Raw genomic sequence first — 16,850 nt, forward strand, 5'->3', positions numbered from 1 at the left:
GCCTGGTCAGCATTGATGTACTCCCTGCAGTCCCCGCCTTTGTCCCTTGAAGGGTCTTCGGCTGCCAGGCTATTGGGACGCTCAACGTCGCTAAAGAGAGTTAAACAATCGCAGTCTCTCCAGCCCCATCTGGAGACAATTGGCCGAGTCATTTTGGGGCTTTTGCTGTGTCCTCACAGTTAATTACATGGAGCAATCATTTCAGTCCACTTTGAAATGAATCGTGGAGGGGTGGAGGGGAAGAACACATTTCCCCTTCAGTTCCTGGCATTTACTATAGATTGCACACGGCTGGGCAGTTGGTACTGTTTTGTTTGTTTGTTTGTTTTGAGACAGGGTCTCACTGCATAGCTCAGGCTTGCCTGGAACTCATGTACCCCAGGCTGGCCTCCAACTGCCAGCATCCTCCTGCCTCTGCCTCTAGAGTGCTGGGATTACAGAAATATACCGCCACACCTGGTGCTTAGCATTGGTTTAAATGCCCACAAGTGCAGTAAGGAAGGGCTGCCACGCAGGGCTGTCCCCTCGGATGGGAGGTGGGACATCTGGCAGGCTCTTATCCTGGGGTCTGCAGACCCCTCCCCACCTCATTTCCAGAGTTCAGTGGTTTTTCTTTTGCCAAAGTCAAGAAAGCCAAACAGGAGTGAATTCAAAGACCCAGGCTACATTTTGCTTGAATTCCCAGGCTGAGAAAAGAAGGAGCCTGAGAACCCTCAGGATTAGGAAATTTTTCCTTGAATGGGGCTGGGGTGGCTGGATTCCCCAGCGCTCCTGCTGGGCCTGTGCTCATTTCCGGGCCCCTCGGGACCCGGGTGTTAAAATGGAAAAGACCTGGTGGCCTACATCCCGCTCTGTGTGAGCCCGGTTGCTAAGTTGGGCCACAACCTTCCCAGCAGCCCAAGAGCACCTTGTCCTGCTTGCTCTCAGAGAGGACAGAGCAATCCGCTGCCTCGCCTGCCCCGAAAGAAAGTGCTTCTCCTGGCTCTGCCCCTGTGGAGCCCGGCCTGCGGGTAGGTTGCCTGGCGTGGGACCCGGAACCAAGTGGGGAGGGGGAAGAGCTCAGCCTGGGGCTCTGGGCAGGAGCGGGGCAGACTTCTCTCTCTGTCCCCCGGATCTTGCGGGGTACAAGGATCTGGCCTTAACTCAGAAAGGGGCGCTGGTGCAGGAGAGAGGAGTTCGAATTGGGCCCCAGTGGAAGGGGCGGGAAGGATGGGAGTCTCAGAGTTTCAAAGTTCGAGGGCACCACAGTCCGATCCAGCCCGGATCCTGGGCCGCCCTCAGCCCGCGGTGGCGGCAGAGGAGGTCCTGAGAGTAGCAGCGTCGGTGCGGGCGGGGAGACCTGGCCGAGGGGAGGTGGGGCGCAGAGGCCCAGCCGCCGTAAGTGAAGCCTGGCGGAGCGCAACGCTGGGAGTCCCGTCTCCCGCAGCCGAGCAGAACATTGCGAATTAGCGCATTTTGCGGTCAATTTTCCACTACCTAAGAAACACAGAGCCTCCACGTGAGCGGCTCCACCCAGTGCTTCCGCGATATTGCTGGTCACGGGCTCGGAGGGGTGGTGGCCCCAGAGCGGTGAGGGCCAGGGTGCGGGCGGGACCGGCGCCAACTCAGGTGGGGCGGGCCCGGGCCCCGCTGCGGGCTCCGGAGCTGCGTGGGCCGCTCCTTGGTTTGCTAATGCGCCCGACTGAAAGGCTTGGGCGGCGGTCTACGGAGAAGGACGGTAATTAGAAGACAAATTGCCCCGCTGCCCGGCGGCTGGAGGACTGGGCAGAGGGGCGAGGCGGGGCGAGGCGCGCGCCCGGGCTCCGGGCAGATGTGCAGCAGCTGGAGGCCCGCGGCGGGGCGCCCGGGGTTTGTCCCGGAGGAGGCGGGGCGCGGGCGGCGCTTTGTGGGGCCGGCACAATGCCCTAAACACTCGGCTGCCCCCTTTGTGCCCCGCCGCCCCGCCGCGCCTTTGTGCAGCGCCGCCAGCGCCAGAGAGCACAGCGAGGCGCACGGAGGCCGCCGGCCCTGGCGCTTCAAAGCCGCCCGGCGCGTGCCAGCGCCCAGCACCGGGCCTCGGCCTTGCCGCCATCCGCCCTCCCGGCTCCGGATCGGCCCGGAGCTGGCCCGCGGGCCCTGGGGCGGGGGGCAGGACAATGTCCCTGAGCTGCTGTCACCCGGGCACCAGCCTGAAAGGGGAGGGCGGGGCGCGATTCTCCATGCTGCCCGGTGCCTGGGAATGTGCGGGCCGCCAGGGCTCATCGGGCCGGTTGGGGAGGCGAGGCCTCAGACCCAGCAGTTCCCCTGCGCACACGGAGGGCCACTGGTTCCTCCCTCGGCCACAGAGCTCAACTGTAGAACGTCTTCGACTTCGATGTCAGCCTCACAGCCACAGGGGATACTCTGTCGGGAACTCCATGTCACAAACCCCAAAATTAGGCCCAGCAGAACCACCAAAGGGAGGTGTTGAGGTTTGAACAGTCCCCAGGAGCTCAGCCCTCCTATCCAACTGCTGGAGTCTGGGCTCCTGGGAGCCAGGTAGGGGCACTGTGCAATCCTGCTACGGACCCTCCTCCATCGGGCTCCCTGGCCCCACAGCCCAAATAACGGGAAAGGGGTGGAGGGCCCTAGAGTGCAAGCTGGATCTCCTCAGAGTACCAGTGGTCTTCTCCATGCCCACTGCCCATCTGTGGGACTCAGAGAAGGCCCACAGGGGTGGAACCCCACTCCTTCTCCACTGGGGCCCCGGGTGTGGGTGGCATTCGGCCCAAGTTTAGGTTGGGTCCTAACGATGTTGGCACTGCCAGCCCCAAGGTCCCAGCAAAGAGGCCCGCTGTGGCCCGCGGGTGGGCTGCATGCTTTAATGGGACACATGTTGCTGCATCGGCCCAGAGGGCCCGGCCTGCACCCGGCTTTGAGCAGCCACAGGCAGAAAATCGCTGCATTGTCCCGACATCAGGGCAGCTAATGCGGTGTCTCGGTCTGGCCAGAGCGTGAAGCAAGCAGCAAAGCATCACTGGCCCACACTCCCCGACTCGGCATCTTCATCAGGCCCAAGGGGCTCTGTCAGGGTCACTAGGGGCCCTGCGACTCTCAGACCTCAGGGTCCTCAGAGTAAGGGGCTGGACAGACCTGACAGGTGGACCCAAACGCGAGGTCCCAAACCTACAGGGCGTGATGGGCATGGGCCTGGCAGGGGTCCCCTGACTTGGAAAGTGGTGGGGGAAAGAGAGGGAAAAGACAGAAGGGCTGCAGAGGGTCCCTGGGGAGGGAGGAGGGCTCCTGAAGGCCAGAGGCAGCCGGACTGGAGGAGAGGCCCGGGACGGGAGGGGGGACCTTCCCCTCGGCATCCCCATCGGTCCCTCCTCCTTGGGGGTTTTGAGATCGAGGGCCTCATTGACATGTAAACGAAGGTCCCCTATAAAGGCGGCACTGTGTCCCACTGGCACAGATACTGCAATATGGGCATGGAGCCCACCTCCCAGGGAAGCCCCAGAGGCCCTGCCGTCAGCTTCCGAAAGGTCTGGGGTCCCGAGGGGCGTGGAGTGCGGGTTCCTCCTCAGGTTGGAGGGGTGGAGAGCGAGGAGGCTGGGTTCTGATCCCTAAACGCTGCGGGTCAGCAGATCTCCAAGCCTCTGATGGAGAAGAAGCGCCGGGCGCGCATCAACCTGTCGTTGGAGCAGCTCAGGTCGCTGCTGGAGAAGCACTACTCGCACCAGGTGGGACGTGGGGAGCAGGAGGGAATCAGCGGCCTCCGCGCCCCTCCCCCACCTCGGTCTGCGGGCTAAGCCCTCCCTTCTGCCCCGCAGATCCGGAAGCGCAAGCTGGAAAAGGCAGACGTCCTGGAGCTGAGCGTCAAGTACATGAAGAGCCTTCAGAGCTCGCTGCAAGGTGGGAGGGCGCGTGGGGCCTGGAAGGGCTGGGGCGGGGAGCGGGAGGACCTCGGTGGGACTGAAGCTGCAGGAACCACGCCAGGTGGGACAGGCGGGGAGGGAGCTCGGTGGGGCCGGCACTCGGGCGGGGAGCTGCAGGAAGGTCCGGCTGGCCGAAGGGTGTTTGCGGCCTGCATCTGGGGGCGCCTGCAGGTGCCTCACGCCCCCGCTCTTCTCCACACTTCTGCCCTCCTCTCGCCCCTCTCCCGTTCTCCCCTCCCTTCCTCCAGGGCTCTGGCCCATGCCCAGCGGAGCCGAATCTCCGTCTGGCTTCCGAGGCTGCCTGCCCGGCGTGAACCAGCTGCTGCAGCGGGCCGAGGAGGGCAGCGGCGGCCCGTGCTTCGCCCCGGCGCCCGAGCGCGCGGGAGGCAGCACCACGGACAGCGCCCGCCCGGGGCCCGACGCCCCGGCCCCGGCCCCGGCCCGCCCCCTGTCCCCCCGGCTCCTCCTCCCCCGCGGTCTCCCTGGCTCCACCAACGTCCCTGCCCAGCAGCCAGCGCCGGGCCGCCAAGCCGAGAGCCCCGGGCCGGGGCCGCGCGTGTGGCGCCCCTGGTGAGCCCTAGGCTGGGCCTCCCACTGCAGGGGACTCGGTCTGGCTGGTGCCGCAGAGACTACTTTGCAGGCACCCTCGGTGACCGCGGGACCCTCGCTCGCCAGCTCTAGGTCTGGGGCGGCCGCGGCCTGGTGGGCGCTGCACCCGTGAGCGCGGGAGCGGCTTCCTGGCCCCTCCCGCCCCGCCCTCAGTCGCTGGGAGAGGCCGCCCCGGGCCGCGCCCCTTTCTCAGGGACCCCGGGGCGTGCAGGCCGCCTGCACCCGCCCGCCCCCAGCAGCGCCTCGGTGGGAAGGTCGCCGTCGGCCAGGCGCAGCGCGGACCCCTCGCAGCGAGGAGAATTGGCGCCCCGCCCCAGCCCATTCAGCCCGCCGCGGGCCCGCGGTTCCCACCGCACGGAGCGCCCGGGCCCCGCCCCCCGGGCCTCCCCCTCTGCGCGCGGCACCGCCCGGCCGGCTCCCCAGGACCCTCCCTCTGCGGAACCCCCGGCTTCCCTGTGCGGTGGAGCCCCTCTCCGAAGACCCCGGCGCCTTCGTGGGTGCAGCACCCCTTCCGCTCGGCTAAGAGACCTGACCGGCGCCCTGGCCCGGAACCCCAGAGCCCGTGCCCACGACCCTCGGTGACGCCGGAGCGCCCCGCGCCTGATGCTTGAAAGTGGCTGCCGCACTCCAACTCTGGGTGGGAGGCCACCAAGTCGATTTCTCTTCCTCGGGGCTTCTAGCGAGGGGCCCCCTAGGGGTGGGGTCTGAGATCCTGACACCTCCTCCCACCAGGTTGTAACTCAGAATAAACACAGGGCGAACCTGAGACGTGGGTATGAGGCCACCGAGGCTCTAATTTCTTCCAAGACGCCTGCTCAGGTGCGCGTGCCCCCCACATCCCCGTACCGGGGATCGAACTCAGGACCTTGCGCTTGCAAGGCAGGCACGGCCGCGGCGCCACTGCGCTACATCCCTGGACCTGGTCCGCGCTTTTGAACTACAGCTATCAACTTTCTATAGAAGGTTTTGTTTTGCGGTACCAGGAATGTGAACACAGGAGCTTCACAGTTACCTCCCAATCCTTTTAAAAATTTTGAGCGGGTCTCGCTAAATAGCCCAGGCTGGGTTCGAGTTTGCTGCGATTCTCCTGACTCAGCTTCCCAGAGTGCTGGGATTACAGGCCTGCTCCACCTCGCCCGGCTCAGCATTTCTTTTGGGGACTGCTCCAGCCCCGCCCATGCGCTAAAAGCCTTCTGATCCAATCTAGAGGAAACAAGGACCCACCGTGTCTCCGGCTCCCTCGCGCCACCCCGCGGGCTCTGCAGCGAGGGCCCTGCTGTGACGGGCTCAGAGCGGCCCTTCCAGTGTGAGCGTCGGAGAAGCCAGGATGAATCCCTCTCCAGGCCACCAGGTGGCGGCTTCGCACCGCGGACCCAAAGGGGTGGTCTCGGAATTGCAGCCTGGGACAGGGACAGGAGGCCAAACAGAGGTCTATTGAGCCCCAGGCCGGCTCCAGCTGCCCTGCCCCGCTTTGCCAAGCTCAGGGCGACTGGCCAGGGGCCGAGGCTGCAGCACCGAGGCGCGGTAGTGCTAGTGCCCTCTGTGGCTCCCTGGTTGGGCAGGGCTGGACACTGGGTTGGAGGAGAAGCTAGTTCAGGCCCAAGGAGCGGCGCAGTAGCTAAGGAACTCAGTTCCAGAGGGAGACGCATTTGGGCCACCCAGGCAGACCCTCATCCCTGTTGGGTCTACAGGGGCATTTCCCCAGAATCAGCCTCAGAATGCCAGGTGCAAATCATAAGGAAGTTTTTATCCTGTCCTGTACAGAAGAGAAATGGTCAGTTGTCAAAAAACTACGAACGGATCCCTGGCTCCAGGCTGGCTGGTGGTGTGTCGACGGAGCTCCCTCCCGGGAAGTCCTCGGCTAAGCTCCTTATAACCAGGCCTGGAGACTAGACAAAGTGTGGGAGAGTGCCCCAGGTCCCTGCTAAATCCCATAAAAACCAGGGCTGGGGTGATTTGGGGGAAACAACGTCCCCACTGCAAGTATTGCCTTGCATATGATATACACAAAGAAGGTGACACATTGGCTAGCTGGTGGCCTCTCCCCATGTGAAGGCACAGCAGCACTGGCCAAGGCCGGCCCCTCCCATGGCGGGGACTGGACTGCAGACCCCTGCCTTGTTCACCTGTGGCCAGCTCATCCCCCAGTTAGCCCACAGAAGTTGAGTTGAGGGGCGTCCTCGGGAAATGGAGCCCTGCCTGGAGAGTGAGATGGGGCAGGCCATCCAGGGCAGAGGACACAGGACACGGTGGCTCTGGCTGGCCCCAGACCAGCTCCGGGTCTCCACATCAAGGGGGCAATGCATGGTTACAATGGGGTTTCTCCATCTCAAGGCCACAGCTATTTCTGGGCCTCTCCTTTGCCTGGAAAGACCCAGGCCCAGGGCAGAACCCAGGGCTGCAGTGGGTCTGCCCAGGAGGGACAGCAAAGAGCAATCCTGCCAGGGAGTGGAGGGTGGGCCTTGGACACTGGGGTAAGGAACTCACTTCCCCTTTGCTGAACCTTCTGCACTGTGGACCCACGGCCTTTGTGGTGGGAGTCACAGAGGTGGCCACATAGGGGAACAGGCAACAATGGCAGGTAGTAAATGTGGGGTCACTAACAATGGTGAGCGCAGAGCTATTGATGGTGCAAGTGTTGTGCTAAACTGGGCTGGAGTGAATGGGGGGGGAGGGAGCAAGGGACAGGGAGAGGGGCCACATGCTGAAGACTGACCTTCACGAGGGACCCTCAGAGGGTCTCAGGACCTTGCACTCTTGGTCCACTCAGAGGCCAGAGCACATGGACATGAGGCTTCTTCCAACAGCCCTGAGATAACATGGTCACCTGCTCCTCACAGATAGGGAAACTGAGGCAGAGCAAGTCACAGCCCTGAGGACCCGCTTAGAGAGCATGTCTGGGCCCTGAAAACCCCTGTGCTTAAAAGACGCCCCCTGCACCCCTGGCAGAGTGGAAAGCTGCAGACACTCCAGTGGCTTCTGGTTCCAGGTGGGCTCTGTTCTGACGGTGGCCCTGTCCCAGGCTCCGCTGCACCCGGGCCCAGCTGCTCAGGGTGCAGCCGACGAGCAGATGCCATTCAGTACCCAAGGCCATCTGCCCTCTGCCTGGGCGCGCCCAGCTGGTCCGTGCCTACTGTGGTCTTCTAGGGCGGCCATCGTCTCTCCAGAAAACAGCGGCAGGGAGGAACCAAAAAGCGGCGCCGAGGCCCTTGCTTCCTCACCCCCGGGTCGGGTGGTACATTTCTGCGCGCGGTGCGTGGGGCAGAGGTGGCATCTTTGATGCTGTGGTCCCTGTGGATGGCCTGGTGACCGCGCCCTAGGACGCAGAGCCTAGTGAGTCTGAGTGCAGCGTGACGTAGCCTGAGGACTCTGAGGGCGAGCTCAGGAAGCTGCTGGTGCTGCCGCCAGCGCCTGCCTCTAGCAGGTCTCCGGGCTCGCCCCACGACGCGCTCAGGCCGGTCCGCAGCGGGCTGGTGTGCGCACGCGCGCAGCGGCGCGGGCCGGGGCTGCGCTGTGCGCCGGGGGCGCCAGGGGGCGTGGGGGCGTGGCCGGGAGGCGGGGGAGCAGGGAAGGAGGGGGCGTGGCCGGGCGGCACGGCGGGCTGGCGGCGCAGGGCGTGCGGCTCGCGCTCAAAGAGGGTGAGTGCGAAGGCGTCGGGCAGCAAAGAGGCCGAGGCGGAGCGCGTGCCGGGCCCCGGGCGGCGGCGCGGGCTGGCGGGGGGCGAGTCGTGGGCGCGGCGCGGGGGCCCGTCTGGGGCGGGCAGCGACAGCAGGCTCTCGGCGGAGCGGCGGCGCCCGCGGAACGGGGGCGCGTCCTCGGCGAAGGCGCGCAGGCTGCCGCGGCGACCGGGGAGTCCGGCGGGCAGCACGAGCCGCGCCAGCGCCAGCGCCGCCAGGTCCTCTCCAGAGCCCCAGCGCGGCTGCAGGCCCCATGCGTCCGCGTCGTCGTCGTGCGAGGAGCGCCGCGTGGGCGGGACCTGCGAGGACGTGGCGGGCTTTAGCCGGGGCTGTGCTGCGGCGAGGCCAGGCGGGTCTGCGGGTCGGGGGCCAGCGCAGCCTGCTCGGAGCTGTGGGACGTGGGGCAGGTGACAACCGACATCAGGGTTAACCTTGCTGGGGTCAAGTTGGCTTAAGAAATGGACAGGGGAATCAGTAAAGCACACTTCTGGGCCTGCCTGGGTGGGCCATGCAGGTGTGACCATGGGCACCATCTGGTCCACAGCCCCTTCCTCTGGACACTGTTCCGGTGCTCTGCATCCTGGGCACCACAAACCGAGCACCTTTGGTCCACCATGAAGTTCCCGCCTTGGAGCCGGCAGACCATGGTCTGAACCCCTGAAACTGTGAGCCAAATCAAACCTCTCTTCCTTTAAAGAGTTTTGGTTTTTTGTACCAGGGATCGAACTCAGGCCCTTTGGCTTTCGAGACAGGCAGCGGCACCACTGAGTTAAATCCTCAGCCCTCTCTTCCTTTAAATTATGGGTGTTAAGGATGGAAAAGCTGTCTAAACACGGTATTTCGGACCCTGTTGTTTGAAACTTGGGTGGGTTTTGGGGAGAAGGCTTCTTGGGGTATAAAGGCAGAAGGAAACAGCAGACACTGGAAAGAGCTCAGGAAACATAAGTAGAGGTTTGGTGCCCCACCTGTCCCCAGCCCACTTGTGATGTCCAGCAATTCAGAAGATGGCAGCCATCCCTCGAACCTGCCAGGGGCCACCAACCCCATGCATGGCCACACCCTGCCCCATCCCTACCTGCAGGTACTGCATCTTGTCCTCCTGCAGGGGCCGAAGTGGGTAGAGATGGGGCAGGGTCCCCTCCAGGGAAGACAGTTCATATTTGGTCATCCTGTCCAGGGCCACAAAGTCACCTCCACAGCCGTAGTCCAGGGAGCGCTCCAGCACCAGGTCTGGGGGGATGCCACCCTCCAGGCTGGTGTCTGCAGGGTGGGACAGAGGTGTGGGGCCATGAGAACTTAGGGACAGCTGAAGGAGTCCTGGGGACTCCCCACAGATACACATAGGCAGGGGCTGTTTAGCTGAAAAGGGTGACCCAGGTCCTGGGTATTGCTGTGTAGACAGGCTGGCCTTGAACTCTCTATGTAGCCCTGCCTCAGCCTCCCAAGTGCTGGGATTACAGGCAGGTGCCACCATGCCACCAAATCTGGAAGGTACTTTCCCCAGCTAGGATATGGGGTGGACCTGAGGCTACTTCATGAGCTTCATGGGACTGAATACACAGCCAGGGGCTGACAGTGGCCAGCACAGCAGACTTAGCCCAGGGGCCCTCTAAGGTCAGGGCTCAAGGTGAGCCTACCCCAGTCTGGTGCCCACAGCCACTCTGTTAACAGACGTTGGATCAGATGGACTCCAGGTCAGCCAGGCAGGGTAGGAGGATGCCCATGGGACACCTAGCTCGGAGAAGATGTGGGGAGTGTCTGGCAGTCAGAGTGGGGGCACCGGCCAGGGATTTAGCTCAGTGGTTCCGCCACCTCCGGAACCCCCCTTGCTCTTGGACCTGAGTTTGATCCCTGGCACCAAAAAACAAAACAGAACAAAAAGAATGGGGTCACCTAACTGTGGGGGGGGTGTCCTCTGGACCTCATCCGGATGCCACCATTCCCAGGGGCCACCCTTAGGCCATCCTCACCGTCGTCCGAGTCCTCATCATTGGCCATGAGGGCCATGCACTTCTCCCAGACAGCCTTGAGGTCCGCCCGGTAGCGGTCACAGGCCCAGAGGAACATAGGCAGCAGCAGGGCCTGGGTCACGGAGCACCAGAGCACACACAGCACCATCCAGGGTGCGGAGGCGTCGGCCCGCAGGCTGCTGAAGCTCACCACCTGTGGGCACAGAGCTCAGCCTGACTGGCAGGACTCGCCCGCTGCATCTGTCCCGGCCTCAGCTGCCCGCCTGCATGGCATGTCCTCAACCCACTGGGTGGAGCGGGTGGCAGCCAAGGACAGCTCTAGGCCCTTGGCAGGTGGTATGCAGGGACGAGTCCCTCCCTACCAAGGCTGCCCAGCTGTGCCCCTGGTGCACAGCCCTTCTCTGTCCGTCTCCCACCCTCTTGCCCTTGTGGCTCCCCATGGAGAGAAGTGGGGGAAGGACAGGCACAGAGAAGCAGGTCTCAGGCCCGCACTTCCTGCTGGCAACCAGCTCCTCCTTGGCCAGGTGCCGCAGCCTTGCCCTCCTCCGGGGGCCCAGCCAGGTGGCCTGCAGGTGAGGTAAAGATTACAGGTACTATGTATAACTGGCCAGAGACATGGAGTGGGCTCCGCCAGGGCACCCCATTTCCTGCTGGGGAGAGAAGCTGGGGTAGCACCAACTCCTTCCCTGTATCAGCACCGGGATGGGATGCCAGGCCCGACTGTACACGAAAGGACCCTGTAGTCGGGGGTCCAAGGTGCCCCAGCTGTGCAGCTGCCACCCTACCCGTCCCCTCTCTGACCTTCCCTACTGCTTGGGCCCGGCCACGGTTTGACACTGAGTCCAGACTTCATTCTGGGGGCAGCAGTGCTAGCTGCACAGAACCCCGGGCTTGACATCCCCAGCTTTTAAGACTAAGGAAAACCTCCCAGAGGATGTTCCCTGTCCCCATCCAGCACCCTCCCACCCACCTGCTCTTCCTGGGAAACATGACACGTGACCCTGTCTCCCACATTCTCCGCATCAGAGGGCCCCAGCAAGGGGAGGAAGTGCCTCTGCAGCTGGCAGGAAGACCGATGGATGTGGGCTCAACTCCCACCATGCCTGCTGTTCTGGCTTCTATCTAGAGGTCCCCAAGAGCCTCATGCAAGCACAGGTGGGGCTCTGGGACACTGGCTGACTGGCTGGTAGAAGTCACTGGGGTGACCACTGGGGAGGGTTTGTCTCCCTTCTCAGCTGCTGCCTTCACTCTCTGCTTCCTGGGGCCATGTCATGAGTAGCTTTTCCTCCGCCATGCCCCTCTGCTGGGCTGCCCTGCTTTGGAGCCACCAGAGTATGGACTGAAACCTCCACAGATGTGAGTTCAATAAAGCCCTCCTTCCATAAGTTACAGGTGTTGGGTATTGCGTCTCAGTGAGCAGCAGTGGCTAAGACAGCTGCCCTGACTTTCCAGAGGTCACAGACCTCTCTGATCCTGACTCCCCAGCAGTGTAAAATGGGGGTGATGGGGCCAGGGATTTAGCTCAGTGGTTCCGCCGCCTGCCTTGCAAGTGGGAGGATCCGAGTTCAATCCCCGGTACCAAAAAAAAAAAAAAATGGGGGTGATGCTGTGCATCTCAAAGGACAGATCTGAGGAGCTGACCACCTAACGCTCAGCCCCTAGGCTGTCCCAGAGCCCTCCCCCAGGTCCGCACCTGACACCCTCACCCACCAGCACAGGGAAGCCCATGCAGCAGTCATAGACGACCACGATGGTGGCCACCAGGCCCGTGATCTGCAGTGAGGTCTTGGCTGACTCCGAACCGTCGATGGAGGAGCGGCGCTTGCCCTGTGCATCCTCCACCACGATGGTGGGCACCATGAAGGTGCGGCGGTCGGCCCGGTGCCCCACCTGCACGGCCAGCGTCTGGAAGAGGGCGATGGCAGTGCACACCACACCCATGGCCATGCTGCCGCCCACCAGCAGCAAGAAGCAGACGCCGAAGCCCAGGCCAATCTCAGCCACAATGAAGCGGCAGCCGTGGGTGTAGAAGCGCTCACTGGTGTCGTGCCAGCCGACAGCGGGCAGGGCGGACAAGGTGAAGGACACCATCCAGATGCCCATGACTGTGTGCACTGCCTGCTTCTTGGCGTTGCTCAGCCTGGCATGGGGCAGGGCGAGACAGAGGAACCTGGTGTCACTTAGGCTGTCTGCCTAGGCCTCCGCAGATCTGCAAACGATCCTGCCCTTGCAGCCCCCCACACCCCACAGTCCTGGCTCAACCAGCGGGGCAGAGAGGAGATGTTAATGCACACTGTCACATGGCCCTTTCCCCAGGCCCTTTTTAGGGGGGTGGTTGAGGCAGGGTCTCACTTTGTAGTTCAGGCTGGCCTTGAACTGACTATGCAGTGCAGGCTGCCCTCAGACTCACACTAATCCTCCTGCCTTGGCCTCCCCGAGTGCTGGGATTACAGGTGTGCCCCACCACACCTGGCACAGGCATCTGCACCTGACACTCGTGTGTATTCTCGCACACCTCTGTGCAGCAGCCCAGCACCACCCCTCCTGAGCCCCCCTGCCGGCCCCTGCTCAGCACAGGCACGGTGGTATAACCACACAGGGCCCAGGTGCGCTCACAGGTGCACCAGGTAAGACTTCCTGTCACGCCCGCCCTCGAGCACTCACCGGTAGTTGACTGGCCAGCGCACCATCCACATGCGGTGGTAGGAGAGGGAGGTGACGGAGAAGCAGGTGGCCAGGGTGAGGGTATAGAAGGTGGACACAAAGACCTTGCAGAGGCCCTCGTTCCACTCGTAGTCGGGACGCTGCCGCCGCAGCTGCACCACGGCGTAGGTGGCGATGGGCACCGCCATGTTGAGCATGTGGGTGGCTGCGAGCGTGCACAGCAGGAACTCCAGAGGCTTCCACTTCTTCTGCTTGGCACCCACACTGAGGATGCCCCAGGTGTTGGCCAGCAGGGAGAGGCCTCCGCACGCCAGCCAGCCCACTGCACTGCCAGGCAGCCGCCGCTCATCCCCCATGGTGCAGAAGGGAGCAGGCAGGTGGCCCAAGGCATCCTCCTCGTCATCACAGAGCAGCAGCCTTTGGAGGTGGCGGCTCGGGGACACCAGGGAGCCCGGGAAGCTGAGGAGCAGGGCATGAGCCCTCAGTGAGTCCCCTCCGAATCCAGCACTGGAACTTTGGGCCACTTCCTGCCTGGTCCTGCTGTCTCTGGCTACCTCTGGAGCTCCCTGTGCATGGCCTCAGCCCTCAGGGGGAGTCTGTATAGGGTGCCCACTCCTCACCCAGGCCTTATTCCAGGTCACCTGCACACTCAGGCCAGGCAGGGGCAGGCCCAGTGGGATACTGTTGTGCTTTTTTTCCCCCTGTAGTGAAGATTAAACCTTGGGCCACTCTACCACCGAGCTCCATCCCTAGCCCTTTTTATTTTTTACTTCGAGACAGGTCTCACTAAGTTGCCCAGGCTGGCCTTGAACTTGTGATTCTCCTGTCTCAGTCTCCCAAACAGATGGACTACAGGTGTGTGCCCAGCCAAAGGGTCACTTCTGCCTCACATGTGCCCTGGCCCTGTGCCACAGCAAAACCTCTCACTGACAGATATTTCCAAATCCTGGAGGAGTACACGCCAGGCCTCTCCAGTGGACGTGGCAGGGATTTCTGCCCTCAGTTATGCCACCTCATTTGGCAGATAAGGCCAGGCTGGGGCGGATGAAGGCCCCAAACCTCCCTTTCCCTTTCCAGATTGCCCCTTATGCCCTGCTGCCAGGGAGGGTGCAGGCTTTATCCTGTCAGACTCCAGCTGGCCTTCCCATGCACAACCCTGGCACAGCCACAGGCCAGGGGTAAAGCTCCAGCACTGGCTGTGTGCTTGGGCAAGGTCCCTGCACTGTCAATGTGTCCTACTCTATAATGGCACTGTAACACTGCTGCCACAGGGGAGCTGGGTGGACAGACCCCAAGTTTCTAAAGTCAGGATCATGCCATGGGTGGCCTGGGCAGCACAGGCCAGGACACAGCCTGGAGCCCAAAGCCTGACCCCCCCACAGCGGCTGCCAGTACCTTCCGATGTGAGGTGGGGACACAGACTTCTGGGCAGGGGCACAGGCTGGGGAAGGCGCCCCATCCTTCGGAGGGCGGGGTGGCAGGCCCTTCCTTCCCTCCTCCCTCTTCCAGCCTGGCAACCCTTGGCTGGACACGGGCTGCAGTGGGTGCCATGGGGACAAGGCCAAGTGAGGCCCGCTGTTGCTTTGATGACAGGTACTCAGCCCTTCTCATCCTGTTTCGACTCACTGGTCCCCTCTCCGTGCCCCCCACTCACAGGCTCCCACACCAGGCACAGCCTCAGGGTCGCCCAGGATGAGAGCTGGGAATGGAGAAGCCACTGTGGTGTTGAGTGTGGTGTTGATCAACGGTCGCCCCCCACCCCCCAGCTCTGGGGCAGGGACAGGGACGCTCTCCGGCCAGGTGGGAGGCAGCCCCTGCTTATCTTGTCTGGTGTTCTTTTGGCCTGCCCACTCCCCTGGGAGACTCAGGGACCCCCACTTTGTGCCCCGACCCACAGGAGGATTCAGTCTGGACACAGTAGGTGCTCAGTAAATGCCTGCCAAGGGCCGAGACCCTAAACTTGGAGGTGAGGGTGAGCTCAGACCTCAGGTGGACACATGCTCACCCAGACCGGGACCCAGGGTGGCATGGCCTCACAAGGAGAGGTGCCACAGGGCTGTGCCAGCCTTCGGTGTGCCTGGCAACCTGCAGGGCTTGAGAGTGGGCAGAGGCTGCAGGCCCTGGTGACTCCATGTTATCCAGCAGCAAATTGGACCCAGCAAGACCTGACGGGCATCACTGCTACTTGCCCTGGCCATCGGTGTGCCGTGGGAGGCCTTCCCTCGGATGCCCACTCAGGTTCTACCTACCCCCGAGACTTGGCCCAGGCCAGCCCACCTGGTCCTGTGCTCAGTAGTGGTGCAGGGTGGGAGGAGGCACCATGGGCTTGCCCTAGCACAACACTGCCCAGTGCCAGCTCTTCCCCTGGTCTGGCCTCAGGGAGCCTTGCAGCAGGACAGGGAGACGGAGGAACCACATTCCTGCGAACAGCCCCACTCCTCATCCGTGTCTCTGGCAACGCTGTGTGATGGGTTCTCCTGCCATGCCTATTTCATTTCTTTCTTTATTCATTTATTTATTTATTTTTGGTTTTTTGTTTGAGACACAGTCCAAGGCGAGCCTTCAACTTGCAGCAGTCCCCCTGCCTCAGCCTCCTAAATCAGGGGATTACAGGCCAGCAGCACCAGGCCTGGCCTGCACATCCCTGTTAAAGGTGATCCAGAGGTAAGGCCATTTGCTTACGCCATCCTGTGCCTGAGCCAGGATCTACACCCTGCCAGCCCAACACCCACCTCCTGGCCTCTCCAACTAAAGTGCTGGGGAGCACAGCATTGTCCCTTCCTAGAAGTGAGGGATCTTTCTGAGCCTCCTCCCTGCAGGGCAGATCCTACTGTCTGGGGACACGGCAGGAAAGAAGGCCAGGTCAGGACCCAGGGCTCCCGGGCAGTGTGGTCTGGGATGGGGTGAAGCCAGGTCTCTCTCTAGGTGCAGCGTGACAGGGACTGGCCGTGGGAGCTGCGCGCCCCTCTACCTCCAGGCTGGTAACACGCGTGCACTCATCGCACACGCACACTTGCTGGTCCCGATTCTTGGGGACCCGCAGGCACTGGGAGCCGGTTGGGGCCAGTTCCCTCCCATCCTGCTCCCACCACCCGGGAAGCATTTCCAGGACGAGGGCCCCATCTCCAGGGCCAGGAGCGCGCAGCATGCCCGACCCAAGACCCAAGGAGGAGTCCACAGCAGGTGCGACTCTCCCAGGGCCCCCTAGGATCCCTCAAAAGTCAGGCGGGGCCAGGCCGTGACGTCATGGTCCCAGGCCAATGAGGCCGCGCTGCCCCGGGGTTCCACTGCGCAACAAAGGGGACCCAGAACTTGAAAGGATTCCCCGGGCTCAGGGTGCGCCCCAGCTAGAGCCCCCACGCTGCTCCGGCCCACGCTGCTGCAGGGTTCCCTGGGTCGAGCCCGGCCCCGCCCCCTACCCCGCCCCGCGGTGTTGGCACCGCGGTCACCCCCACCCTAAAAGGCGCACTCCGCCTGCTCATCCCCCGCGGGTCCTCCCGTTTCGCCCAACCCGAGGGCGCGGCCGGTTGGCCGAATCCTGGTGGGGCTCAGTCCTGGGCACCCGAAGGATTGCGCTGGGCAGGGCCGCGCTCAGGACCCCAAGACTGTCGCTCTCCCCTACACCTACGATCCCTCGGGTGGGAGCCGCCAGCTTGAGTCGGGGAACCGAGGGAGGCGCTGGCACCGGGGAAGTTGCCCCGAAGGTCCCCAAGTTGGGCAGGGGGGGTGGTGTCCAGCCCTCAGCGCCCCAGTTTTCCCCGGCTGGACCGCGAGTCCACGCAGCACTCCCACCCTCGGATCCCCAGCCCGGGTTCCCGCCCGCCCCCCGGGCCAGGCCGGCAGCGCTCACCCTGCATTCGGGCGCCCGGGGCTCCCACTCGCTGCTCCCGCCTCCGGCTGCGGCTCCTGCGCCCCTGGGCCCAGTGCTGGCCGCAAGGGGCCGTGGGCGTGGCTGGCGCGGGGGCAGCTGGGGCGTCCCAGCTGCGCCCGCCGATGGCCCGAGCGCGGAGCCCCGTTCCGCTCGGCCCGCGCCCCTC

The 16,850-nt window shown here is 63.5% G+C and overlaps 2 protein-coding genes across 5 annotated transcripts; one reads left to right on the plus strand and one right to left on the minus strand.

Moving 5' to 3' along the window:
* The first annotated feature begins 816 nt into the window (after positions 1-816).
* Hes3 (hes family bHLH transcription factor 3) lies at positions 817-5,278 on the plus strand. The gene is made up of 4 exons (XM_004863929.4): positions 817-1,010; positions 3,603-3,698; positions 3,789-3,870; positions 4,142-5,278. The coding sequence occupies exons 2-4, from the start codon at positions 3,618-3,620 to the stop codon at positions 4,465-4,467; spliced, it is 489 nt and encodes a 162-aa protein (XP_004863986.1). The 5' UTR covers positions 817-1,010; positions 3,603-3,617; the 3' UTR covers positions 4,468-5,278.
* Positions 5,279-6,228: 950 nt separating this feature from the next.
* Positions 6,229-16,850, minus strand: Gpr153 (G protein-coupled receptor 153). Of its 4 annotated transcripts, none has more exons than XM_087214394.1 (6): positions 16,664-16,850; positions 12,814-13,272; positions 11,860-12,289; positions 10,078-10,342; positions 9,255-9,439; positions 6,229-8,478 (listed from the first exon to the last, which is right to left on the minus strand). In XM_087214394.1, exons 2-6 carry the CDS (start codon positions 13,167-13,169, stop codon positions 7,819-7,821), a joined length of 1,896 nt encoding a protein of 631 aa, XP_087070520.1. In that variant the 5' UTR covers positions 13,170-13,272; positions 16,664-16,850; the 3' UTR covers positions 6,229-7,818. The 4 variants fall into 4 exon arrangements, with proteins under 4 accessions (XP_087070520.1, XP_087070518.1, XP_087070521.1 ...); XM_087214392.1 differs by having other exon boundaries at positions 6,229-8,568; positions 16,664-16,849; XM_087214395.1 differs by having other exon boundaries at positions 10,150-10,342; positions 16,664-16,845.

This window comes from Heterocephalus glaber, unplaced genomic scaffold (genome assembly GCF_053883595.1).
Source record: "Heterocephalus glaber isolate CG9 unplaced genomic scaffold, H.glaber_assembly_v1.0 deba00001447, whole genome shotgun sequence".
Taxonomy (NCBI): domain Eukaryota; kingdom Metazoa; phylum Chordata; class Mammalia; order Rodentia; family Bathyergidae; genus Heterocephalus; species Heterocephalus glaber.